Source organism: Tachyglossus aculeatus, chromosome 14 (genome assembly GCF_015852505.1).
Source record: "Tachyglossus aculeatus isolate mTacAcu1 chromosome 14, mTacAcu1.pri, whole genome shotgun sequence".
Lineage (NCBI taxonomy): Eukaryota > Metazoa > Chordata > Mammalia > Monotremata > Tachyglossidae > Tachyglossus > Tachyglossus aculeatus.
The window spans coordinates 30,696,364-30,723,675 of NC_052079.1; the positions used below are offsets into that span (position 1 = coordinate 30,696,364).

The 27,312-nt window shown below is 41.4% G+C and overlaps 1 protein-coding gene across 1 annotated transcript in view; it reads left to right on the forward strand.

Moving 5' to 3' along the window:
- The window catches only part of METTL25 (methyltransferase like 25), a 105,183-nt gene that overhangs the window by 5,715 nt on the left and 72,156 nt on the right, over window positions 1-27,312 (forward strand). Inside the window, exons 2-5 of the mRNA XM_038756835.1 lie at window positions 14,555-14,722; window positions 18,380-18,486; window positions 23,874-24,518; window positions 26,679-26,826. Coding sequence (XP_038612763.1) covers window positions 14,555-14,722; window positions 18,380-18,486; window positions 23,874-24,518; window positions 26,679-26,826 — 1,068 coding nt within the window. The remainder of the gene's footprint in view (window positions 1-14,554; window positions 14,723-18,379; window positions 18,487-23,873; window positions 24,519-26,678; window positions 26,827-27,312) is intronic.

The window sequence follows — 27,312 nt, forward strand, 5'->3', positions numbered from 1 at the left end:
TCATTCATTCATTCAACCTTCTAGACTGTGAGCCCGCTGTTGGGTAGGGACCATCTCTATATGTTGCCAACTTGTACTTCTCAAGCGCTTACTCCAATGCTCTGCACACAGCAAGCGCTCAATAAATAACGATTGACTGAATGAATATTAATAATAATAATGATGGTATTTGTTAAGCGCTTACTATGTGTGAAGCACTGTTCTAAGCTCTGTGGGGATGCAAGGTGATTTATTGACCGTTTACTGTGTGCAGAGCACTGTACTAAGCGCTTGGAAAGTACGGTGTGACTTCGTGGAAAGAGCCCGGGCTTTGGAGTCAGAGGTCATGGGTTCAAATCCTGGCTCCGCCACTTGTCAGCTGTGTGACTTTGGGCAAGTCACTTCACTGGGCCTCAGTTCCCTCATCTGTAAAATGGGGATGAAGATTGTGAGCCCCACGTGGGACAACCTGAGATCACCCTGTATCTCCCCCAGTGTTTAGAACAGTGCTTGGCACATAGTAAATGCTTAACAAATACCATCATTATTATTATTATTACAAATAATAATAGTAATGTTACAAATAATAATAATAAAAATAATAAAATACAAATCTGCAACAAATAATACTAAATAATAATAATGTGGCATTTGTTAAGCACTTACTATATGCCAAGCGCTGCAGGGGATGCAAAGTGATCAGGTTGTCCCACGCGGGGCTCACAGTCTTCATCCCCATTTTACAGGTGAGGGAACTGAGGCACAGAGACGGTAGATGATAGAGACGGTCCCTACCCAACAACGGGCTCACAGTCTACAATGATATTTGTTAAGCGCTTACTATGCGCCAAGCAGTGTTCTAAATGCTGGGGTAGATACAAGGTAATCAGGTTGTCCCCTGTGGGGCTCACAGTCTTTATTCCCATTTTACAGATGAGGGAACTGGGGCATAGAGAAGTGAAGTGACGGGCCCAAAGTCACCCAGCTGACAAGTGTCGGGGGCAGGATTGGAACCCATGACCTCTGAATCCCAAGTCCAGGCTCTTGCCACTAAGCCATGCTGCTTATTGAGCACTTGCTGTGTGCAGAGCTCTGTACTAAGCGCTTGGGAGAGTACGATATTACACTTCCCCCGCTCACAACAAGCTTACTGCCCTACAGGGTCGACACACGTTAATATAAATGAATAATTTATGGAGATAATAAATACTTTACGAGTGTAAATCATTTACAGATGTGAAATGAAGGCATAGCAGCCCCTCTTACCAAGCCCAACTACTTTTCACTCCGCAGCATGGCCTAGTGGAACGAGCAAGGGTCTCGGAGGGGACCTGGGTTCTAATTCCTCTTCCACCCCCTGTCTGCTGTGTGACCTTGGACAAGTCACTTCACTTCTCTAAGCCTCAGTTTCCTCATCTGCAAAATGAAGTTCAAACCCTGTTCTCCCTCCTCATTAGACCCGTGTCGGGAAGGGACTGATTATCCAAGCCCATGTTTAGTATACTGTTCGGTGCAGAGTAAGTACTTAACAAATACCGCGGTTATTACTATAAGTAATAATTACTTTGAATACTATCATTACCAGCAACAGTGATTTTTATTAAGCATCCCCTGAGTGTGAATCATGCGATCAAGTGCGTCAGAGACTACAGCACATAGTCACAGCTCTCCAGGAGTTTACAATAGAGTGGACAGACTGAATTCCTCACAAACAGTGCGAGCGGGGAGACAAATGTGTAAGAGAAAGAAGTTCCAATGCATCTTACCTCCTTCCCTTCTCCACAGCACCTATATATATGTATATATGTTTGTACATATTTATTACTCTATTTATTTATTTTACTTGTACATATCTATTCTATTTTATTTTGCAGTATGTTTGGTTTTGTCTCCCCCTTTTAGACTGTGAGCCCACTGTTGGGTAGGGACTGTCTCTATATGTTGCCAATTTGTACTTCCCAAGCGCTTAGTACAGTGCTCTGCACACAGTAAGCGCTCAATAAATACGATTGATGATGATGATGATGATTTATTTATTTTACTTGTACATATATATTCTATTTATTTTATTTTGTTAGTATGTTTGGTTTTGTTCTCCATCTCCCCCTTTTAGACTGTGAGCCCACTGTTGGGTAGGGACTGTCTCTATATGTTGCCAACTTGTACTTCCCAAGCGCTTAGTACAGTGCTCTGCACACAGTAAGCGCTCAATAAATACGATTGATGATGATGATGATGATTTATTTATTTTACTTGTACATATATATTCTATTTATTTTATTTTGTTAGTATGTTTGGTTTTGTTCTCCATCTCCCCCTTTTAGACTGTGAGCCCACTGTTGGGTAGGGACTGTCTCTATATGTTGCCAACTTGTACTTCCCAAGCGCTTAGTACAGTGCTCTGCACACAGTAAGCGCTCAATAAATACGATTGATTGATTGATTGCATCAGGATAATAATAATGATGATAGCATTTGTTAAGCACTTACTATGTGCAAAGCACTGTTCTAAGCGCCGGGGAGGATACAAGGTGATCAGGTTGTCCCACGTGGGGCTCACAGTCGTAACCCCCACTTTGCAGATGAGGGAACTGAGGCAAAGCGGCCCAAAGTCACACAGCAGATGAGCGGCCGAGTCGGGATTCGAACCCATGACCTCTGACTCCCAAGCCCCCGCTGTTTCCACTGAGCCACACTGCTTCTCTTCGGATGAAAATACAGCTGAATGAATAACTGCATGCAGCAAGAAGTGGACTCCCAAAATATACACAGAAAATAAGGGTTGAAGATAATGCTGAGAGAAGGGATTTTCTAATGGTGGTATTGGGTTGCTGCGACCAGGACATGGAAAATTAATTAGGGAAGACTTTCTGTGTAAATACTGGCCCTCCTTGCATCAAAGAATGTTTATAACTAATCCCTCTCTCAGAAGCCCTGTTTTTAAACCACTTCAGTTCTGTTCCCTTCCCACTTTATCAATCAGTCGGTGGTATTTATTGAGAACTTATTAAGTGCAGAGCACCGTACTTAGCGCTTGGGAGAGTCCAGTACAACAGAATTAGCCGATATGTTCTCTGCCTATAACAAGTTTACAGCCTAGAGGGAGAGACCTATATTAATAGGAATAAATAGGTCATTTATAATGAATAATTTAAAGTTTGTACCTAAGTGGGGTGGGGTTGTTGGTGGGATGTGTGGCGTAGTGGCGAGACCACAAACCTGGTCATGGGTTCTAATCCAGGCTCCCCCACTTGTCTGCTGTGTGACCTTGGGCAAGTCACTTCGCTTCTCTGGGCCTCAGTTACCTCATCTGTTAAATGGGGATTGACTATGAGCCCAGTGTGGGACGGGGACTGTGCTATCCAGTTTGCGTTTATCCGCCCCAGCGCTTAGTACAGTGCCTGGCACATAGTAAGCTCTTAACGAATGCCATGCTAATAATAATAATGGCGAGAATGTGGGGCAAGGACTGTGTCCTACCTGATTAACTTGCCCAACAAGGCCCTCATTTCCTCTTCTCCCCCTCTTTTCTGCATCGCTGCATTGGAGAAGCAGCGTGGCTCAGCGGAAAGAGCCCGGGCTTTGGAGTCAGGGGTCACGGGTTCAAATCCCGGCTCCGCCACTTGTCAGCTGTGTGACTTTGGGCAAGTCACTTAACTTCTCCGGGCCCCAGTTTCCTCATTTGTAAAATGGGGATGAAGACTGTGAGCCCTCCGTGGGACAGCCTGATCACCTTGTACCCTCCCCAGCGCTTAGAACAGTGCTTTGCGCATAGTAAGTGCTTAATAAATGCCATTATTATTATCGCCCTTGTAATTGGATTCGCATCCTCAGCGGCTATGTATAGATCTGTCCTTTATTTATATTAATGTCTGTCTCCCCGTCTAGACCGTGAGCTCATTGTGGGCAGGGAACATGTCTACCAACTTTGTCATATTGTTCACTCTGCCCAGAACTCTGCACGCAGTAAGCGCTCAGGAAATATAGCCGATTGTTTAACTTCTGCTTAAAACAGTACCGTAATAATAAGAGTACACACCCTGACACCTATTGAACTGGATAAAGCAGCCGTGGAACAGGGTAGATCGGAAAATTTAAAAAAGTGCAAGAGATCAAACTGAAGCGACGTCGTTCCCGTAAGCCAGCGTGTCAGACCCATTCCTCGGTATGGGCTGCTTTTGTGGTGATGGTCCTGTCTGCGGTCGCACTTGGAAAAAGACGCTAATTGCTCATGAATCCGATGGAACATTATCAGCAAACCAATTCATCGTTACTCAGTGGATCGGAAGGAGATGAAGTCAGTGACTAGACCTGTCTAAAAATGCATCTCCCAGGCACGTGGCAGAAGGGAAGGGCAGGGATCCAAAGGGAAAGGGGAGAGAGAGAGATGGAGATCAAGAGTGAGACGATAGAGAGAGAGAGAGCGATTCATTCAATCAGATTTATTGAGCACTTATGTGTGCAGAGCACTGTACTGAGCACTTGAGCAGCAGCATCATCATCAATCGTATTTATTGAGCGCTTACTATGTGCAGAGCACTGTACTAAGCGCTTGGGAAGTACAAATTGGCAACATATAGAGACGGTCCCTACCCAACGGTGGGCTCACGGTCTAAAAGGGGGAGACAGAGAACAAAACCAAACATACTAACAAAATCAAATAAATAGAATAGATGTGTACAAATAAAATAAATAAATAAATAGAGTAATAAATATGTACAAACATATATACAGGACTGTACTAAGAGCACTGTACTAAGAGATGGCGGGGTCAGAGATACGCGTGAGTTTTATCATACTCTCCCAAGTGCTTAGTGCCGGTTCTGTCCACAATAACCAATCAGTTGGTATAAATATTGTTATTTATTGAGTGCGTACAGAGCGCTGTACTAAGCACTTGGGAGAGCGCGCCGTAACAGAGTTGGTAGCCACCTTCCCTGCCCACAAGGAGCTTACAGTCTAAAGGAGGAGTACGGACTCGATAATACCATTGAGTGATAGCCTGGCTCAATGAAAAGAGCCCGGGCTTCGGAGTCAGAGGTTATGGGTTCAAATCCTGCCTCCGCCAGTTGTCAGCTGTGTGACTTCGGGCCATCGAGCGTTTTAGAGGATGAACTCGTTTTTAAAAGAACTTCGTCCGCCTAGTCGTTTGAAATGGTTTTTGTTCTCCCGAGATTTTTTTTTTTTAATCTCGTCCCGGTCCCAAAGGCTAGTCTTTACTAATAGCCATCGTCGCAGCATCCTGGGACAGTTCGAAAAGCTCCCTCGATTGGATATTTTCCAAATCTGGTGGAGAAAAGCAACTTGTAGATTTTCAGAGAAGCAGCCTGGCTCAGTGGAAAGAGCCCGGGCTTTGGAGTCAGAGGTCATGGGTTCGAATCCCAGCTCCGCCACATGTCTGCTGCGTGACCTTGGGCAAGTCACATCACTTCTCTGAGCCTCAGTACCCTCATCTGTAGAGAAGCAGCGTGGCTCATTGGAAAAGAGCCCGGGCTTTGGAGTCAGAGATCACGGGTTCAAATCCCGGCTCCGCCAACTGTCAGCTGCGTGACTTTGGGCAAGTCACTTAACTTCTCTGTGCCTCAGTTCCTTCATCTGGAAAATGGGGATTAAGACCGTGAGCCCCTCCGTGGAACAACCTTATCACTTTGTAACCTCCCCAGCGCTTAGAACAGTGCTTTGCACATAGTAAGTGCTTAATAAATGCCATTATTATTATTATTACTTAACTTCTCTGTTCCTCAGTTACCTCATCTGTAAAATGGGGATTAAGACTGTGAGCCCCACGTGGGACAACCTGTTCACATTGTAACCTCCCCAGTGCTTAGAACAGTGCTTTGCACATAGTAAGCGCTTAATAAATGCCATCATCATTATTATTATTATTACCAGAAGCTTCAGTACGATGTTGGGATCGTTAAAGATAAGGGTGTTTTCAGGGCTTAGCGGTTGTGTTCTCTCAGGAGGGTTTTAGATTTTTTAAATAGTTTTGAAAGTATATTCCAAGTATCTAAGAGGCAGGGGTGTTTTTTATTCATTATTTTCTTGCCAGTATCCTTTCAAAACTTCCGTCAGGGACTCCCAATAAATAAGGATTTGTGCTGGTTTCCTAGCAGACACCATTCCCAGGGCTACACTGACTTCATTCACAGTACGTGTGCTCCAGCAGATGTCTGGCACATCAAGCGTTTTAGAGGATGAACTTGTTTTTAAAAAAGACTTCGTCCGTCTAGTCATTCGAAATGGTTTTTGTTCTCCCTAGATTTTTTCTTTTAATCTCGTCACGGTCCCAAAGGCTAGTCTTTACAACCAGCCATTGTCGCAGCAGCCTGGTACAGTTCAAAAAGGTCTCTCGATTGGATATTTTCTAAAGCTGGTGGAGAAAAGCAACTTGTAGATTTTCAGAATTTAAGAAGGAAAATAAAGAATCCAGGTATTCAGATACACACACGTGTATCAAGAGAAGCAGCGTGGCTCAGTGGGAAAGAGCCCGGGCTTTGGAGTCAGAGGTCATGGGTTCAAATCCCGGCTCCACCACTTGTCAGCTGTGTGACTTTGGGCAAGTCACTTAACTTCTCTGGGCCTCAGTTCCCTCATCTGTAAAATGGGGATGAAGACTGTGAGCCCCACGTGGGACAGCCTCATCACCTTGTATCCTCCCAGCGCTTAGAACAGTGCTTTGCACATAGTAAGTGCTTAATAAATGCCATCATTATTATTATTATTATTATTATTATTATCAAGAATTCCGCAGACTGCAAACCAGGGCAAAGCCGAAAGATTATAGCCCTGTCAGGGCAGCTTAGCAAAGCTGCTGTGTGATCTGGGGTGAGTCACTTCTTCTCACGGGGCCTCTTCTTCCTCATCTGTAAAATGGGGATTAAATACCTGCTCTCCGTCCCTCTTAGATTCTGCATTCCAAATGGGACAGGGACTGTATTTGATCTGATCATCTTGTATCTAGCCCAGTGCTTAGCATATAGTGAGTGCTTAATCAATGCCATAATTCTAAGAGCTGATTGAAAAGGCCAGTTAGGTTTTAAATTACTTCTGGACCGTGAGTGCCTTGTGGGCAGGGAACGTAGCTACCAATTCTGTTGTAGTGTGCGCTCCCAAACCTTTAGTATAGTGCCCTGCACACAGTAAGTGCTCAATAAATGCAATTGATGGTATTCCACATACTTAGGAATTTCCCCTTTTTGTTTTTTTTTTCAGGCTGTGATGTCTTTTAGGTCAAGAAATGGGAATTTAATAATAATAATGATGGCATTTGTTAAGCGCTTACTGTGTGCGAAACAATGTTATAAACACTGGGGGGGGGGGGTACAAGGTGATCAGGTTGTCCCACGTGGGCTCACAGGTTTAATCGCCATTTTCCAGATGAGGTAACTGAGGCCCAGAGAAGTGAATTGACTTGCTCAAAGTCACCCACCTGACAAGTGACGGAGCCAGGATTAGAACCCATGACCTTTAGCTCCCAAGCCCTTGCTCTTTCCACTGAGCCAAGCTGCTTCTCTTTGATCTCACAGCTGCTTACCTTAGTCCGTGGAGTCCACTAGACCCGAAATTCCTCTCACTCCATTTGAATTCAAGTAGCCCTAGGCTCATTTTGCAAAGAAGCAAGCCAATCTTTAACATTTAAAAGCTGTATCCTCACCTGGATGAAGTTGGAGGGAGAATATTGATTGAAAACAAAAGCCACTTGCGAGTCATGGGAGACATATTCTTTCTAAGAGGCAAGGGCTTGTGGAAGCACATTGTACAATGCAATTTTGAATCTGGAGCGCCTGAGGCCCTGGAGTGGCCGCGGACTTGACAAAGTTAAGCACTTACTGAAATTGCTTTCCATCATCTGGACGAGAAGGGAGTTGAAGGGAGACCCACTGGCTTTAATGAAAAAAGCCGTCAGGATAACCGGGCCTCAAAAAGTAAGAGAGTGATGCATGGGAATGAAGTGAGTTCTGGGTTTAAGAAGGCGTATCGATCCTGGCATCGCTTTTCCAAAGAACTGGTAAAAAAAAAAAAAAACAACTCCTATTAGTGTGCAGGGTTTTAGAACATCTCTTTAAGTGAGAAGCAGCACGGACTAGTAGTTAGAGCACGGCTTGGAAGTCAGAAGGAGCTGGGTTCGAACCGTGGCTCCATTTCTTATCTGCTGTGTGACCTCGGGCAAGTGACTTCTCTGTTTCCTCATCTGTAAAATGGGGATTAAGACTGTGAGCTCCATTTGGGGCATGGAGCGTGTCCAACCTGATTACCTTGTGTCTACCCCAGAGTTTAGGACAGCGCCTGTCACATAATAAGCGCTTAACAAGTACTATCTAGAGAAGCAGCGTAGCTCAGTGGAAAGAGCGCGGGCTTTGGAATCAGAGGTCATGGGTTCCAATCCCGGCTCCACCAATTGTCAGCTGTGTGACTTTGGGCAAGTCACTTCAGTTCTCTGTGCCTCAGTTACCTCACCTGTAAAATGGGGATTAAGACTGTGAGCCCCCAGTGGGACAACCTGATCACCTTGTAACCTCCCTGGTGCTTAGAACAGTGCTTTGCACATAGTAAGCACTTAATAAATGCTATTATTATTATTATTATTATTATTATTATTAATCTAAAAATAAAGCGAACAGTTGTGTGGTGGGAAATTCTGGCCAAATAACAGGATCAGGTGTGAATGAAGTAATGAGGCTTTTAGGCTTTTTTTTAACTTGGCATTTATTGACAGTTCATTTAATTTTAAAGCTAAAATAATGATTACCTTAGTAGAAGTGTCAATATGACATTGATTCAGAGAGGTGAACTAGTGAGTGTTCAGACGCATTTTCCTTCCAACTGATGGAAAACTTCATAATAATAACAATAATTATAATTATCTGTCTCCCTCTTCTAGACTGTAAGCCCGTTGTTGGGTAGGGACCATCTCTATATGTTGCCGACTTGTACTTCCCAAGCGCTTAGTACAGTGCTGTGCACACAGTAAGCACTCAATAAATACGAATGAATGAATGAATGGTATTTGTTAAAAGTTTACTATGTGCCAAGCACTGTTCTAAACACTGAAACTTAGTCCTGTCTTTTTTCTCTAAGCTAAGCGATGGGTTTTTTTTTTTGTCCTTTCCTAGGAGGTCAGGAAGTATTTTTCTTTTTTTCATTTTTGAGGGAGAGAGAGAGAGAGAGGGAGTGTGTGTGTCTGTCTGTCTGTCTCCCTTAGAGGAAGAGAGCATCTCTTAGGAATTCATTTGCCATGACTCCTAACAAGCAGTTCTTCTAGACTGAGCGATCTTTTCCGAGGGATTGTGATTTATCTAATTTTCCTTGGTTGAATTGCGCCTCTAGGAGTCTGGTTCAAATTCCGTCCTTTTCGATTTTTCATGCTGAAATCAAACTCACATCCTTATTCGAAACAATAGGAAAACAAGAAACATTCTCATCTCACACAAAAAAGTCACATATTTCCCCTCTGTGAGACCCTTTCTTCCCCCACTCTCCTCGGAAACTTTGCACAAAGCCGCAGGGCACAGCGGGCCCAATAACAATTCTGGGCTTGGGGATTATAAGACAATTTTTCTTTCAGATAGTTATAGGGCAAATGTTAGTATCTCCCATGGCACCTGAGGGACAGAGAGACAGGAAAACACTCCCACAGAGGCTTAATGACTCGCCACGATCCACAACAGAGTAGGGAACAGAACACAGGCCTCCTGACTCACAGTTCATTTGAAGGGCACACTGTCTCTGTGTTTCAGATTATTTCCATCCCTGAAGAAAGAATGCATTAGGTTGCACTTTTCCGCATTCGATCTGTGCTGCTTTCCTCCCATCTGGTATCATCTGTGAATTAAATTAGTGTGCCGTTTACCCTTGTACCGCATTTCAGATGATCTGGAAATTTCGGGCCACTACACCAGACACCTCGTCCCAATTTTAGGGTGTCACCTTCCAGTCTTCTCTCTCTTCCAGCCGTGTGTGGATGCTTTTATCCAAGACACTGCGAATGCACTTAAAAGCTGTAGCTAGGACTCCAGATATTGTCCAACGACGCTGTTGGTTTCGCCAGCCAATGTTGTAGATTCCCAGAAATCAAACGAGCAGATTTCTCCGGGGGAAATTAGCGCCATAAATATCGTCTGTTTATCATTCATTATTTTGCTGCTTGAGGAATCAAGAGCAGGGAGTTATTTGGAGGCCCACGGGCTACTACCTCATTTCATCATCATCATCAATCGTATTTATTGAGCGCTTACTATGTGCAGAGCACTGTACTAAGCGCTTGGGAAGTACAAATTGGCAACATATAGAGACAGTCCCTACCCAACAGTGGGCTCACAGTCTAAAAGGGGGAGACAGAGAACAAAACCAAACATACTAACAAAATAAAATAAATAGAATAGATATGTACAAATAAAATAAATAAATAAATAGAGTAAAAAAATATGTACACAATAAGCGCTCCTCATTTGAGCAGCAACTACAGGCTGTGCTGGATGGAGGAGCAGGAGAGGGAAGGGAGTATTGAGAGTAATTCTCCAGAGATGCAACCATATCCGACCACAGCACAGGAGTCAGTTTGGATGTAAGCGGTAGAGATTTTAGATGGGTTTGGCGATTGGGAGGGGGCAAGCTTCAAAGAGCAAAAGTAGGCCCAAAAGTCATCATGGCCTAGAAAATCAACCAATCACTCATATTTCTCAAGTGCTGTGTGCCCAGCACTGTACTTAGAGCACTTGGAAGCAAGCAGTACAACTGAATTAGACACATTCCCTCCTCGCAGAGAGCTTACAGTCTATTGGAGGAGACGCTCATGAGATGTGGCGTGTCCTAGTGAAAAGACCACGGGCCTGGAAATCAGAGGACCTGGGTTCCACTCCTGGCTCCACCTTTTGTCTGCTGTGTGACCTTGGGAAAGTCACCTCACGTCTCTGGGCCTCAGATGCAAAATGAGGATTCAATACCTGTTCCAAGCGCTGGGGTAGATACAAACTGATCAGGTTGGACACAGTCCCTGTCCCACGTGGGGCTCACAATCTAAATCCCCATGTGACAGATTTTAGGGAACGAGGCCCAAAGAAGTGAAGCTCTCGCCCAAGGTCACACAGCAGAGAAGTGGCGGAGCCAGGATCGGAACCCAGGTTGTTCCTACTACCAGGCCCGTGCTCTATCTACTGAGCCACAGTGACTTGTCCAAGGTCACACGGCAGCCAAGCGATGAGCCTGGTTGGAGCACAAGTTCTCCAAACCCCAAGCCCAGGCTCCTAGGATGTTCTAGGCTGCTTCTCAGTCAGCTCTAACGCCATGTTGCTTGAAGCTGATCCTTAGCGCAGAGCTTCCTCTGCATACCGTGAATCCTACCTGGATCTATCCCATATCCTTTATTCCTTTATTTATTTTTAACGGTATTTGTTAATCCCTTACTATGTGCCAGGCACTGTACTAAGCACTGGGGTCGGTCCAAGCTAATCACATTGGACACAGTCCATGTCCCACATGGGGCTCACAGTCTAAATCGCTGTTTTACAGATGAGTTAACTGTGGCACAGAGAAGTCAAGTGACTTGCCCATGGTCACCCAATAAACAAGTGACAAGGTTAGGATTCAAACCCAGGTCCTTCTGAGTCCCAGGCCTATGTTCTAAACTCCCAGGACCATCCACCATTTCTGCCTGATACCTGCAAAAAAAAAAAAAAAAAAGAATCTCCTTCCTCCATGTGGAGAGCAGTGCTTCTCCCGGACACATTAGATATAAGATAATTACATCGGACACAGTCCCTGCCTCACGTGGGATTCACATTCTAAATAGGAGGGGGAGGACAGGGATTGAATCCCCATTTTACAGATGAGGAAACTGAGGGACAGAGAAGTTAAGTGACTTGCCCAAGGTCACACAGCGGATGTGTGGCAGAGATGGGAATTAGAACCCAGTCCCTTCTGACTCCCAAGCTGATGCATTTTCTATAAGGTCATGCTGCTTCTCAATCAATCAATCAATCAATCGTAGTTATTGAGCGCTTACTGTGTGCACAGCAGTGTACTAAGCGCTTGGGAAGTACAAGTTGGCATCATATAGTGACAGTCCCTACCCAACAGTGGGCTCACAGTCTAAAAGGGGGAGACAGGTCATGCTGCTTCACCCCTGGGTATGCGTAGTAAGAGACAGAGTGATGGATTTTTGTGAGACAACTAGGCCACGCAGCTTGTCTGTGGGTGTATATAGGGTTTTCCTGACGCAGGCTGCGATGTGTGGGTTCATTTTCCATTCAGAGGGCTCGGCTGATTCCAAACATGCCTCCTAAGAATTTGAAAGTCTTATGTGTATGAGCTCAGTCATCTGTGTGTGGAAGCGTCTACATGGATCACTCAAGGACTGTCATTTTTGCCGTAGTCTGTTGAGTTGTGAATGGACCAGAATCCCTTCCGGACTATCAAGAAGGTAATGAGGAATTAAAAGACCAATGTTTTGTATTTGGATTGGAAATTTTGCAAGTATCCACAACAAACCTCAAACTAGACCGTTAGAACATTTCAAATAGATTGAAATCCTTACTCTTCCAAAAGAAACACCACATTTCTTTCTGCTAGCAAATTGTTCTATGACCGAATGGTATAAGGAGTCCCTCTGACCTTAAAGATTTAAAACTCCGTTTCTATCATACGCTAAACAGTTGCTGCCCCAGCATCTAGAAATTGCCTTTAAATTATTGTTATTATTATGGCATTTATTAAGAACTTACTATGTGCAAAGCACTGTTCTAAGCGCTGGGGAGGTTACAAGGTGATCAGGTTGTCCCACGGGGGGCTCACAGTCTTGATCCCCATTTTACAGGTGAGCTAACTGAGGCACAGAGAAGTTAAATGACTTGCCCAAAGTCACACAGCTGACAATTGGCGGAGCCGGGATTTGAACCCATGACCACTGACTCCAAAGCCCGTGCTCTTTCCACTGAGCCATGCTGCTTCTCTTTAAATGTGAGCCACTCAATAGCTTATTGAGATGCCCCTACTGTATTGTAGCTAAATATTTCTGTGTTGCATTTGGCAACATTATTCTAGTCTCGGTGTATAACATCAAAGAAATCAATGGGGCAATCAGAAAAATGAAAGTCTTTAACACATTTTTGTCACAGAAACGGCTTTTCTTTCATGATTACATTGAGAAAGAAATTTACCCTTGGCAATTAACTTAGACACATTTTTCTTTTTGTCTGAGTTGGGGGAATAGATCTTGAGTTCACTGGAAGGAAGTGGAAGGGGAAATTTTCAACTTTTACTTACATTTACTGTAGAAGATGTTGTTGCTGGGTTTTTTTACTTTAGACAGATCAAACGTTCAGTTTATTAAAGAAGTACGTGTAGATCCGCTGCCTGTTAGAAATTATTGACGAGGTGCCAGTCTAATATTTAAACTTGGCTTCTTGGAAACTTTTAGCAGGTTCTGTAACCTGTTTATGCCCATTAGTTGTCTCACAAAAATCCATCACTCTGTCTCTGTCTTTCTTACTACGCATACCCAGGGGTGAGGCAGCACGACCCGAGGAGAAGCAGCATGACCTTATAGAAAAAGCACGGGCCTGAAAATCAGAAGGACCCAGGTTCTAATCCTGGCTCCGCCACTTGTCTGCTGTGTGACCTTGGGCAAGTCACTTTACTTCTCTGTGCCTCAGTTACCTCATCGGTAAAATGGGGATTAAGACGGTGAGCCCCATGTGAGGTAGAGGCTACGTGCAACCTAATAAACTTGTATCTACCCCGGTGCTCAGAACAGCATTTTGTGAAACCAAGTCAGTCCTTAACAAATGCCAATCAAAATAAAAGGGCTCAGGAGGGAAGAGAGGATGTGGGGGGAGTGTGATGACAAATTAATCGGGGAAGATCTGTAGGAGAGGATATGATTTTAGAATGACTTTGATCCGGAGAGTAGCGGTCTGCCGGGTGTGAAGAGAGAGGGCGTTCTCTGGCCCTGGTTCTGGAAGAATTGAGAGAATATTTAAAAATTGTCATGGCAACCGAATGTGCTCAACTTTTGCACTGTAAATTGGAGCATCTGAAGCTCCATTTTAGAGCTGTTGGATAGTGCGGTTTTTTTTTTAACCCTTTTTACCATTCCAAGGGCATACTGGACAAGACAGTTTACCAAGCAGCATGAGAAAAAGTAGTAGAACTTAGTGGAAAAAGCAGGGATTAAGGTAGTAGGTATATGTTCTTTTTTTCCTGTAAATTCACAGTTGTAGTCCAGTTAGGGCAGTTCATAAATTTAATAGTCGCATTTCTTTTAGCCAGAAATTAAACAAATTTGTTCTCTTGGAGCTGTCTCAGGGCCAGAAGGAAAGCCAACCCCAAATTTGGAATTAACATCTATAATACTGGTGAACAATTAACTAGCGGCTAGTTAAATAAGAATTGTATAATGAAGTTCATGTTGCAGGTATTGAGCAAGAGTATATAGTAATTATACTTTATTGTCTTTCTGACTTTCAAACTGTAATTTTGCTTTGGAACTGTATATTTTACTCTTGGATCTCTTTACCCTTGTAGTAGTAGAGGAAACCTATTTTAAATTTACCTTTATGTTTGACTTCCTCTGCAGATACTGAGTCCATATGCAATAAAATATTTGGTGAAAATGGTCAGAAGCTGGTGGATGTGGAGTCCTTTGCCCTGATTGCCAAATATTACTCTCTGCCAAATCTCGGAGTCTGTACTCCATATGAACAGCTACAAAGAGTCCTTAATGAAAATCAGCAATCAAGAACTGGTATGTGTGCTTTTCTTTCTTTAAGTGTTTAAAAAAGGAGACTGTAATAAGGCCTTAATACAAATAGGCTTATCTTTCACTTTTGGTGTATTCTTGTACTCTAACTATAGTAATTGTTGTATTTGTTAAGTGGTTACTAAGTGCCAGGCACTGTACTAAGCGCTGTAGTGGATACATTCAAATCGGATTGGGCAAAGTCCCTGTCTCACATGGGTCTCACAGTCTCAATCCCCATTTTACAGACAAGGTAACTGAGGCCCAGAGAAGTGAAGTGACTTGCCCAAGGTCACCCAACAATCAAGTGGCGGAGCTGGGATTAGAACTCGGGTCCTTTTGATACCCACTCCAGTGCTCTATTCACTGGGCTACACTCCTTCTCCGTTGTTTGCTTTAATCAGCTTTGTCCCCATGTCCTGTTTAGGGAGAGGAAACAGACTGTAAGTCCATTGTGGGCAAGGAATGTGTCTGCTAATTCTGTTGTATTGTTGTCTCCCAAGTCTTAGTACAGTAAGTGCTCAATAAATGCCATCGATTGATTAATCAAATACTTCCCTGTCAGCTCTAGGGCCATGGAGATGCAAAAGGGGTGGCCTTTCAATCAGAGGAATCCTAGACCCTGTCTTCACCTCTCCGATCCTGGCCAGCTTTGGGGGATTCAAGGCTGGAGGCGGGGGCGGTTTCCACCTCTTTCTGGGGAGCACAGAGAGAGAAAATACAACTATTAGAAGTGTGGGGAATTGGGGCGGAATCTTCACTCTTTCCCAGCACTTATAAAGACCAAGGATATGGGATGGAAGGAATGGCTAAATTTAGGAAAACAGATGTCCCTTGCAGTTTAGGAAAGACAATCACACTTTGGGGGAAGAGACCAGGCGGAGAGGGGCCTGTCCTGATACCTGAAAAGATTATATTACTTTACCGAGAATTGTCATCATCAACTTCCCAAGCGCTTAGTACAGTGCTCTGCACACAATTAGCGCTCAATAAATACGATTGAATGAATGAATGAGTCATCATCATCATAAGATTATATTGAGTTACCCTTTACCCGGAAATGGCACCATCATCCTCCTCCTCCTCCACATCATCATTGTTATCGATAGTATTTACTGAGTGCTTATGTGCAGAGCAGTGTACTAATCAATCAATCGTATTTATTGAGCGCTTACTGTGTGCAGAGCACTGTACTAAGCGCTTGGGAAGTACAAGTTGGCAACATATAGAGACGGTCCCTACCCAACAGTGGGCTCACAGTCTAGAAGGGGGAGACAGAGAACAAAACATATTAACAAAATAAAATAAATAGAATAGATATGTACAAGTAAAATAAATAAATAAGCAAATGTCAGGACAGAACAGTTCAACAGGGGTGTTGTTCACAGTTCTGACTGTCTGTTTCTCCGGTTCCAGCACCATTTCTGTAGCTGGGCATGGTGACAGAGAGCAATGGAGAAGAAAAAATCATTCCCCTCCCCTTCCTTCCTCTCTATCTCTCTATCATTACATTTTCCTCTCTCCCTTACTGGGCATATCCCCTAACCCTTTTCCTTTTCCATTTCCCATCTCTTCCCCCTGCCTTTTCCAGTCTCTTTCCTCTCCTCTTCTCTCTCTTTCTTCTAGTTTGTCTGCTTTTTCTCTGTTAACCCTGTCCCTTTTTCAGTCATGCAAATTTTGTTCCTCAGGGTACAAAGTATGTTTGTTACCCTGTATTAATTTATCGTGAATGGGTTCATTCCACTGGGGATGATAAACATATTTAGCCTAATTGTTTTTAGGGATTCGTCATTCAGTAAGAATTCATCTGAGGAAAAGATCATTGCCTTCACGAGGCATGGTGCTTGACTTCTTTACATGCCCTGAAGCAACTAAGCCTGAATCATAGCTACAACATTTTCTCTTTGTTTATCTAATAGACTCTGAAAGCCTAATTTTTAAAAATCTAAAATAAGGTAAAATGTGTTACTTATGGTTGTGGGGCTATTCTCATATAACTAAAGAGATTCCTCAGCAAAACAAAGATAATGTAAGAAAATATTGGTTAAATCCAAAGAGAAGATAGGGAAATTTAAAATTAGAATGCTGGAATGAAGGCACATTTATCTTTTCTTTCACTCATTCATTGAATTGCATTTATTGAGCGCTTTCTGTATACAAAGCACTGTACTTATTTGATTTTATGTTTTATTTGATTATCACTGTTTCCACATGTATTTTAACTAAATCCTTGTTACCACCATTTTACAAGTCAGCTATTTATGTCTGTCATTAGGAGAAGATGCTCACTGTGGGCAGGGAACATTTCTACCAACTCTGTTGACTTGTACTCTCCAAAGCATTTAGTAAGTGGTCTGCACAAAGTAAGCACTAAGTGAATACCACTGATTGATTGATTATTTGATTAATTTTGTGTTTCAGCTATTTCCATGGCATAATGGATAGAGCATGAGACTAGGAGTCAGAAGGTCATGGATTCTAATCCCAGCTCTGCCATGTGTCTGCTGCATGACTTTGGACAAGTCGCTTTACTTCTCTGTGCCTCAGTGACGTCATCTGTAAAATGGGGACTGAGACTGTCAGTCCCATGTGTGACAGGGACTGTGTCCAACCCAATTTGCTCGTATCCACCCCAGCACTTAGTACAGTGGTTGGCACATAGTAATCGCCTAATAAATACCACAATTACTGTTATTATTATTTCCTCCTTTTCCCCCAGGTTTTAAATTTTGAAATGTTAAACTAAAAGCGAGCACTTTACCATATTTGCTTTTGAAAATTTGTATCTTTAACATTAAAAGCTACATTTCACCAAATATTAGGTAGGGCCTGATGTGCCCCCAAGAAGTCAATAATTCTCTTTTTTTGTGATATAGTAACAGATTTTTGTGTTTGCACTAACGCACAGCCTTGCTCTAGAATAATTCCGTCAGCATTTGTTTCCGGTGAATTTTAATCACATGAGTTATGTCTGCATTTTGAACTTACAGTTTTGCAGATACATGACTTCGATCTGATATCTGTGGGACACATGGAAAAATCTGATGGGGTTGAATTTGCAGTTATTCCAGAGAAGTCCAGAAAAAGAAATCAGAGCGTGCATTATGCACTTTCTGTAATATTCATGTAAAAAGAAAAAAACATTTCAACCCAGAAACCAGAGTCGTTAGAATGAGAGAAACTGTATTAAATGTTTTTGCAGCATGGGTTAGGTAATTATGGTTTATAATAGGTCTTTTAGCTCATGAAGAAGAAGTAATAGTGTTATTATCCATCCAAGGGATTAGCCAGCTCTGTAGGGCAGTTTTGATTCAAAACTTTTACCTTGACTGCAAGTTGACAGAGAGAAATTCTGGGGAAAAAATTCAAGGAGCATAGCATTTTTCTAAGCAGGATATCTAGAGAGCATATTGCAAGCTCTTGTTATTAGTACTAATGGAACAATATTTTCCTGTACCATATTTACTACTCAACTGTATTAATCCTCATTTGATACGGTAAACTAATCAAAAGCAGCAAATTCTTTAAGTAATCATGGAAACGGTACATTTGATGTTTTAGCTTACTGTGTAATCAACAATAATCTTTAACGCATTTGAAAATTCAGGTCTGACTTTGCTTCTTTGGTAGTAACATTTTAAATTTAATTTTGTTTTTGATCAGTTGAGAAAGTGAAGCTAGATGAATTTATGAATATTAAGAAGTCACATGAAGTTAAGGTGATGTCAGAACTTGTAGGCAGCATTGCAGAATTTGGTGGCATAAAGCAGGTAAGAACATTTTTCAGAATATAGATAAAATCCTTCCATCGTGTTTCTTTCCATCTTTTTAAATTTCTGGTTGTGGCTCATCTTTTATTCATCTTATCATAAATAATAATGACAATTATCATTAATATTATTTACATTATTATTATGGAATTCATTAAGCCCTTACTCGATTCAAAGCACTGGGGTGGAATCAAGTTAATTAGCTTGGGCTCAATCCCTGTTCCACAGTGCGAGGGAGAACGGTATCAAATCCCCATTTTACAGATGAGACAACTGAGGCACAGAGAAGTTAAGTGACTTACCCAAGATCTCACAGCAGGCAACAGACAGAACTGAGATTAGAACCTGGAGTTCCTGGTTTCCAGTCTTGCTCTTTTCACTGGACCAGTAAATTAATTAAAATAGTGCCATAGTAAGGTATACAGGGTGTATTTGATTATCATAGCCTTCTTTATAATGAAGAAAGGTTGTAGTTGATGTTAATGTTACAAACGCCAATGAAAAGGTTGTATTTTACAAATGGAGTCATGTAGAACATTTTAATGAACCTTTTTTCGCAAAAATGGGGCTGCATAGCAGGAGATTAGAATCATTATATACAAGTACACATTAAAGGAGCTTTTTTATGGATGTTAAGGACTTAGCTGGAATAACTAAATGTTTGGTACATTTTTTTTAACTGCTCCTTAATTTTGTAGTATATAATCTTGAATCATCAAGATTGCAGAGAAGCAGTGTTGCTTAATGGAAAGAGCATGGGCCTTGGAATCAGAAGGGGCTGGAAGTCAGAAGAGCCTGAGAGTCAGAAGAATCTGGATCCATCATTATTGTTATTACAGCATTATTATTATTATTATTATTATTATTATTATTATTATTATTATTATTATTACTACTACTACAATTATTATTCTAGCTCGTTATGGGTAGGGGATGTAGCTATTATATTGTTGTGTTGTACTCTCCCAAGTGCTTAGTACAGTGCTCTGCACACAATAAGCATTCAATAAATATGAGCCCACTGTTGGGTAGGGACTGTTTCTATGTGTTGCCGACTTGTACTTCCCAAGCGCTTAGTACAGTGCTCTGCACATAGCGCTCAATAAATACAATTGATTGATTGATTGATTAGTTGATTCTGAACCCAAATCCACCACTTGTCTGCTGTGTGACCTTGGCCAAGTCACTTAACTTTCCTGTGTCTCATCTATAAAATGGGGATTAAGACTGTGAGCCCCATGAGGGACAGGGACTGTGTCCAACCTGAAATATTTGTATTTACCCCAGTGTTTAGTACCGTCCCTGGCACCTAGCACTTAAAAAAACTACCACAATTACTATTGTCAATATTATTATTACAATTGTTACTGAGCTGGAAAGCATAAATAGGTTATAAAGTCAATATTATTATTACAATTGTTACTGAGATGGAAAGCATAAATAGGTTATAAAATCCATCCCTTAGAAACCTAAACCAAGAATTTTCTACTTTTTTTCTGAATTTCTCAATTTAGTATTCACCAGTCTTATTGAAATTAGGAGCATTTTCTTCATGGGGCTAAAATATCTGCATGCTAGCTTCTGACCTGTGATTAACTAACCTCTCATCAGAAGCCTAGGCCCACCTTTAATGTTATCATCAATCAATTATATTTATTGATTGTGCAGGGCACTGTACTGCTTGGGAGAGTACAAGCAACAATGTAGCAGACACATTCCCTGCCCACAATGAGCTTACAGTTTTTGTTTTTATTTTTTTCCTTCTTCTCATTAAACCAGACAGAGATTCAAAAAAAAACTCACAGTCTTCTATTAGGATATATATATATTTTTTTGGTACAGAACTGTTTCCCACAGTTGTGGTCATTAGCCATGATGAAAGGATGAAGAAAAAGCTTGTTGTCATGTAATACAGGATAAAAGTTGTGAATTAAATTTCATTTTCTTTAATAAATCTTAATCCTTCATTGAGGAATACATAAGTTCTTTAGGACAAAAAAAGGAATATGATTGCCTCCCTTTATTAGTTTCAGGCATCTTTGAGCAAATAAATTGTTTTTAAAAATATATCAACAACTCTTTAACCACTCATTTAAGCCAAAAAACAATGCTATCATATTCACAAAATACTAACTATAGAGTGCCCTGCATTAAGTTTATTTTAGCATTCGATGCTACCCTGAAATAGATTTTATTTGCTCAAACTTTGGGATTCATAAAATGAAAAAAAGCCCACCTTTTATTTAAAAAAGTCTCTGTTTTAGGTATCTTTTTTTAAAAAAACCCTTTTTGGATTAACTTTAAATCAGGGGGACATAATTAAATTTTAAGAGACATTTTGCCTCTGATCTTTTTCTTTACTCACATAGCTGCATATATATGATGCAATTAGAGGTTAAATATGATATGTATGCACATGAATGTTCAAATTAATGGATAAATATCTGCAAATGCCAGTACATAGTTGCCAAATAGTCAAACGGCATGTATAGGCACGCACACATATGTTTGATTTTTAAAACTAACGAACAATGGAAATGAAACGTATTTTACAGCAGAGTGGAAGTCTCTTTTAAGGATTACAGAATCTGCAAGTTTTGAAAGGGGCTTAAGCTTCACCTTTCTCGAGCAATGACAATATGTCAGTGGCTTAGGATATTTATTGTTCACTAGTGGCATTTTATTACATATTAAAAATAAAAATATGAATAAGACGGAATTATTGGTATTATGATAAAACTTGTAGTCGACGATTATGCTTAAGGCAGTGATGCTGCAGTCATTTATTCAATCAGTCGTATCAATTGAGTGCTTACTGTGTGCAGAGCACTGTACTAAGCCCTTGGGTGAGTACAATATAACAATAAACAGACACATTCCCTGACCGCAATGAGCTTACATTCTAGTAGCCTCAGGTCAGCCCCTGCCCAACCACGAAGATTTTGGTACCAAGAACCTTTGGAAAGGAACCAAATATAGTGTTAGCTTTTGTTTGCTGTTGATTTTTTTTAATAGAATTTGTTAAGTGCTTCCTATGTGCCAGCCACTGTACTAAGTGTTGGAGTAGATACAAGCTACACACTCCAACAATCCATGTCCCGTATGGGACTCACATCTTTAGTCCTCATTTTACAGCTAACTGAGGCCCAGAGAAACGAAGTGACTTGCCTGAGGTCACACAGCAGACAGGTGGCGGGGCTGGGATTAGAACCCAGGAACTTCTAACAATAATAATAGTAATAATAATATAATAGTGGTATTTGTTAAGGGTTTACTATGTGCCAGGCACTGTTCTACTCTCAGACCCTTAATTTATCCCCCCCCCACCGCCCCTCAGCACTTCATCATCATCATCAATCGTATTTATTGAGCGCTTACTATGTGCAGAGCACTGTACTAAGCGCTTGGGAAGTACAAATTGGCAACATATAGAGACAGTCCCTACCCAACAGTGGGCTCACAGTCTAAAAGGGGGAGACAGAGAACAAAACCAAACACACTAACAAAAAAAATAAATAGAAATTTATTTCTAATATATTATATTATATTGTATTATATTATATTATACTATACTATATTATATCATATTATATATAACAATATATAATAATATATTATAATTAATATTAATTAATATATATTTATATTTTTAATATATTATATTTAATATTGTTGTTATAATTGATATGATTAATTATATAATTATATTTATAATTATACTATTGTATTATGTTATATTATAATTTATTATAATTTATTATGATTTATTTATTTCTAATTTATTTCTAATTTATTTGTAATTTATTCGTTAATATTAATGTCTGTCTACCCCTCTAGACTGCAAGCTGTTTGTGAATTTTGAAGGTTTGCAATTTTGTTCTCTTTACAATGCTAACGAACTGCGAACTGTTGATACCAGGATTCCTGGCGGAGCCGCATCCTGTTTATGAGCAGTTCCCAGCTGCATTATGGTGACTGTGCTCCCGGTATTCATCCACCACACCGCATCCTTCCTAATTGCATTCTGGCACAGATATCCAAACTTGCACTGGGGTATTTGTTGTTTTTTGTGCCACTGTTAGCTGTCTACTAACTCCGTTATGCTATCCCAGCCATTTGGCACAAGGCACTGAGCTGAATAAGCACTCCACAAATGCTATCGATTGACCAACTGATGGACTGACGTGGAATATTAGAGAAGCAACGTGGCTCAGTGGAAAGAGCGCGGGCTTGGGAGTCAGAGGTTGTGGGTTCTAATTCCGGCTCCGCCACTTATCAGCTGTGTGACTTTGGGCAAGTCACTTAACTTCTCTTGGCCGCAGTTATCCATCTGTAAAATGGAGATTAAGACTCTGAGCCCCACCTGGGACAACCTGATCACCTTGTATCTACCCCAGCACTTAGAACAGTGCTTTGCACATAGTAAGCATTTAACAAATACCATTATTCCCTTCTAGACTGTGAATTGTCCCCCATTGTTGAATAGGGACCGTCTCTATATGTCGCCAACTTATACTTCCAAGCGCTTAGTATAGTGCTCTGCACACAATAAGCACATTGTTGAGTAGGGACCGTCTCTATATGTCACCAACTTATACTTCCAAGCGCTTAGTACAGTGCTCTGCACACAGTAAGAACTCAATAAATACGATTGAATGAATGAATAAACGTGGTAAGCATGTCGTAATGTAAAGTGTTGCTGCTAAAGATATTCACAGTGGAGCAATCTACAAGCTTTGGTTGTATGGGGAAATGTTTTAAGGGACCAAATAGCTGTTTTGACAATGAGTAGAGAAGCAGCATGCTCTAGGGAGCATGGGCTTGCGAGCCAGAGGACCTGTGTTCTAATCCCAGCTCTGCCAATCACCTGACAAGTGACCTTGGGCAAGTCATTTAACTCCTCTGTGCCTCCGTTTCCTCAATTTAAAAATAGGGATTCATTGCCTCTTCTCCCTCTTACTTAGACTTTGAGCCCAATGTGGAACAGGGACTGCATCCAATTGGATTAATTTATATCTATCCCAGCTCTTATTACACTGCCTGGCACACAGTAAGCCCTTAAAAAATCCCACCCCCAAAATTAGATTGTTGTTTCTTGTTAATTAAAAAAGAGCTTGAAAAGGTAATATTTTAACACTTTAAAAAGAAATGACTGCGATCTTTGCTGTAATGCATGTGATTGTGCCATTCATTTCTTTGAAAGGTTATGCTACTCATTGTGTCTTTGTCAGTTTGTAGTTTGAAACCAGCAATTAAATAAATTACATATTTCTCGGCAAAATCAGTTATATAAATTGTGAAACCCAGATTTTATTTTAGTTAAGGAATGTTTATTATGAATATTTTGTCAGTTCATTAATACACTTCCTTCTGCTTTTCTTAATTAGGTGGTTGACCTGGGTTCTGGCAAAGGCTACCTGAGCTCCTTCCTGTCCTTGAGGTATGGCCTTAAAGTTTATGGAATTGATTCCTCAAATACCAACACCCATGGAGCTCAGGAAAGAAACCGGAAATTGAAGAAACACTGGAAGGCCTATCAAAGTCATGCCAAAGCAGATGCCAGCAAGCAGTTGTTAGAAAAGGCAAAAGAGAGGACCTTGCCAGATAAAATGAACTATGAAGCCGATTGCAACGAGAAGCTCCTAAGTCCTCCCCACATCCCCCTAAGTCCAGACAAGAGAGCTGTCTCAGTTTCCTCTTCATCGGACCCGACTTACGACTTCACAGACCCTGCCGACTCTAACACCATCAAACAGACCATGGACAATCTGCGTCCTCAGTCGCAAATATACCAGAACACGGGTTCTGAAAATGTCTTTCCTTTCATCAGTATTTTGCCTGTTGATGCCGCAGAAGTCACTGCCCTGTCTAAAACTGCCCACCGACAACTTTATGGAGAAGATGAGAAAAACAGGGAAAAAAAGAACCTGGAAACCAGAGAAAGCAAGCCTAGCGAATCCAACATTTATTCACCTTTAACTTCCCATATCACCGCCGAATCAGAACTCCGTGACATCATTCCAGATCTGGAGGTGGTTTCATAGTATAAGCCGGGCATTGCCAAACCAAACCAAAGTGCAGTACAAGGGACAGATGCAGTGCACACCTAACTTCTGCAGTGAATTATGGCAGTGGAATGCATCACTGCTCTTTATCTCTGGGTCCCATTTACTGCGACCTACACCAAGTTTACTTGGCGCTTCTTTCAGCGAGGCCGCAGCCAGGTTGCAGTGGGGACAGTGGTGGGATGAGAAATGAGGCAAGAGAAGCAGCATGGCCGAGTGGAAAGATTCAGAGGACCTGGGTTCTGATCCCGGCTCTTTTCAGTTGCTTGCTGTGTGACCTTGGGCAAGTCGCTTCACTTCTCTGTGTGTCAGTTCTCCCGTTTTCCATCCTCCTTAGTGTCAACCTCATCATCATCAATCGTATTTATTGAGCGCTTACTATGTGCAGAGCACTGTACTAAGCACTTGGGAAGTACAAATTGGCAACATATAGAGACAGTCCCTACCCAGCAGTGGGCTCACAGTCTAAAAGACTCATGTGGGACAGGGACTGTGTCCAACCTAAACAGTTCATATCTACTTAAGTGCTTAGAACAGTGTTTGACACATAGTAGCACTTAATAATAATAATAATAATGATGGCATTTATTAAGTGCTTACTATGTGCAAAGCACTGTTCTAAGCGCTGTGGAGATTACAAGGTGATCAGGTTGTCCCAACGGGGGGCTCACAGTCTTAATCCCCGTTTTACAGATGAGGTAACTGAGGCACAGAGAAGTTAAGTGACTTGTCCAAAGTCACACAGCTGATAATTGGCAGAGTCAGGGTTTGAACCCATGACCTCTGATTCCAAAGCCCATGCTCTTTCCACTGAGCCATGCTGCTTCTCTTTAACAGACACCATAAAAAAAAGACGTGAGTGGGATTTTAGAAGAGCTGCATTGGCTAAAATGGAAATAGACTTAAGCCATGAGGCAGCAGGGCTCAGGGTCGATCAATCAATCAGTGGTATTTAGTGAGCACCTAGTAAGTACTGAGCACCGTTCTAAACACTTGGAAGAGTACAGCGATTGAGGATGCCATTGAGGTGCCACCTCTGCGTGTTCAAAGAAGAATTTATTAAATGACAATAATTGGTGAACCAGTGGTATTTATTGAGTGCTTACTGTGTGCCAGGCACTGCACTAAGCACATCGGAGGGTACAAGCGCTTATCAATCAATCATTCAATCATATTTATTGAGCGCTTACTGTGTGCAGAGCACTGTACTAAGCGCTTGGGAAGTCCAAGTTGGCAACATATAGAGACAGTCCCTCCCCAACAGTGGGCTCACAGTCTAAAAGGGGGAGACAGAACAAAACCAAACATACTAACAAAATAAAATAAATAGAATAGATATGTATAAGTAAAATAAATAAATAAATAAATAGAGTAATAAATATGTACATATATACAGGTGCTGTGGGGAAAGGAAGCTTAATACAGTGCTCTGCACACAGTAAGCGCTCAATAAATATGATTGATTGATTACACCGTAACAGAGCAGGTAGACTCGTTCCCAGCCCACAATGAGCTTCCAGTTTAGAGACGTGACATTATATCCGTTTTCCAATATGTATCTTTTCCTAAGCAGATAGCATGCATCTGCAAAGCCCAGACATTTTTTCATTTCCCATTTCAGTGGATCTTGTGGAGTGTCTGGGGATTTGGGAATTGACAAACAGGGACTGAGGAAGAATATATAGTTGGCCCGGAAAAATGGGTGGTGGCCTGGAGAGGAGTTGGGGCGAGTGGAACCTGTAAATGTACCTTCACCCCCAGCCTCCCCTCATCCTTTAGGCTTCTCCTGCAAAAATCCAAAACCTTTCATCAATCTCATTCAGGTGTAAAAATACTGCCTTCAGCTACTTTAAGCGGCAGGGTTGAATAACCAAAATTTGGTATCTACAGGTACATTTTCTGTGAGTAGGGAATGTGTCTTTTTGTTGTTGTAGTGTACTCTCCCAAGTGCTTAGTACAGTGCTTTGCACAGGATAACTGTTCATTAAATAATCAAGAAGTGAATCTTCAAAATATGGAAAGATAGAGGAAGACGTGAACATTATGTTCATTTAAAAAAATCACCTTTTTAAAAAACTTTTTACCTGAACAGTTTTTCTTTTTTTGTTATCCTTCCCTTTTTTGCAGGACTGCATAATTGTAGGATTACATACTTGTGGGGATCTTGCTCCGAACACTCTGAGGATCTTTGCTGCGAAGTCTGAAATCAAGGCAATTTGTAATGTGGGCTGCTGCTACCATCTGTTATCAGAAGAGTATGAAAATCCTGACAAAGGTATCGTTATTCCCCTGAAATACCCACTTCCATCTCCACTCTGTTACCATCAGGTTCCTCCCCCGGTTTGTTAGTTCATTTTCAGTTCATGGTCACTTTCTGGCTCCTTTCTGGGAATATTAGTGATGAATGATAAGAAATCTAATTTATCTTGGGGCCCAGCAGCCTAATATTCTTATTGGAAGGTAAAGCCAGGTAGAGTTTCATTTCAATGCTGTGGTTTTAAATTGTTGTTAAGTAAACCCGAACAATGAATAGTGATATATTATCAATGTTTTAAATCTAAATGTTTTAACCCAGAGAGGACCCCTGATTGTATGTATAACTAGGAATATTGCTAGTTTACTGCTACTCATATAAATAGCTTCTTGGCAGTAGTAATAAAGAGTATGTATTAAGCATTTAATGAGTCCAGAGCACAGTATTAAGCCCTAGGACAAAGATTAAAACTGAAAGTTGCCTATTTTTTTCATATAAATTTATGGC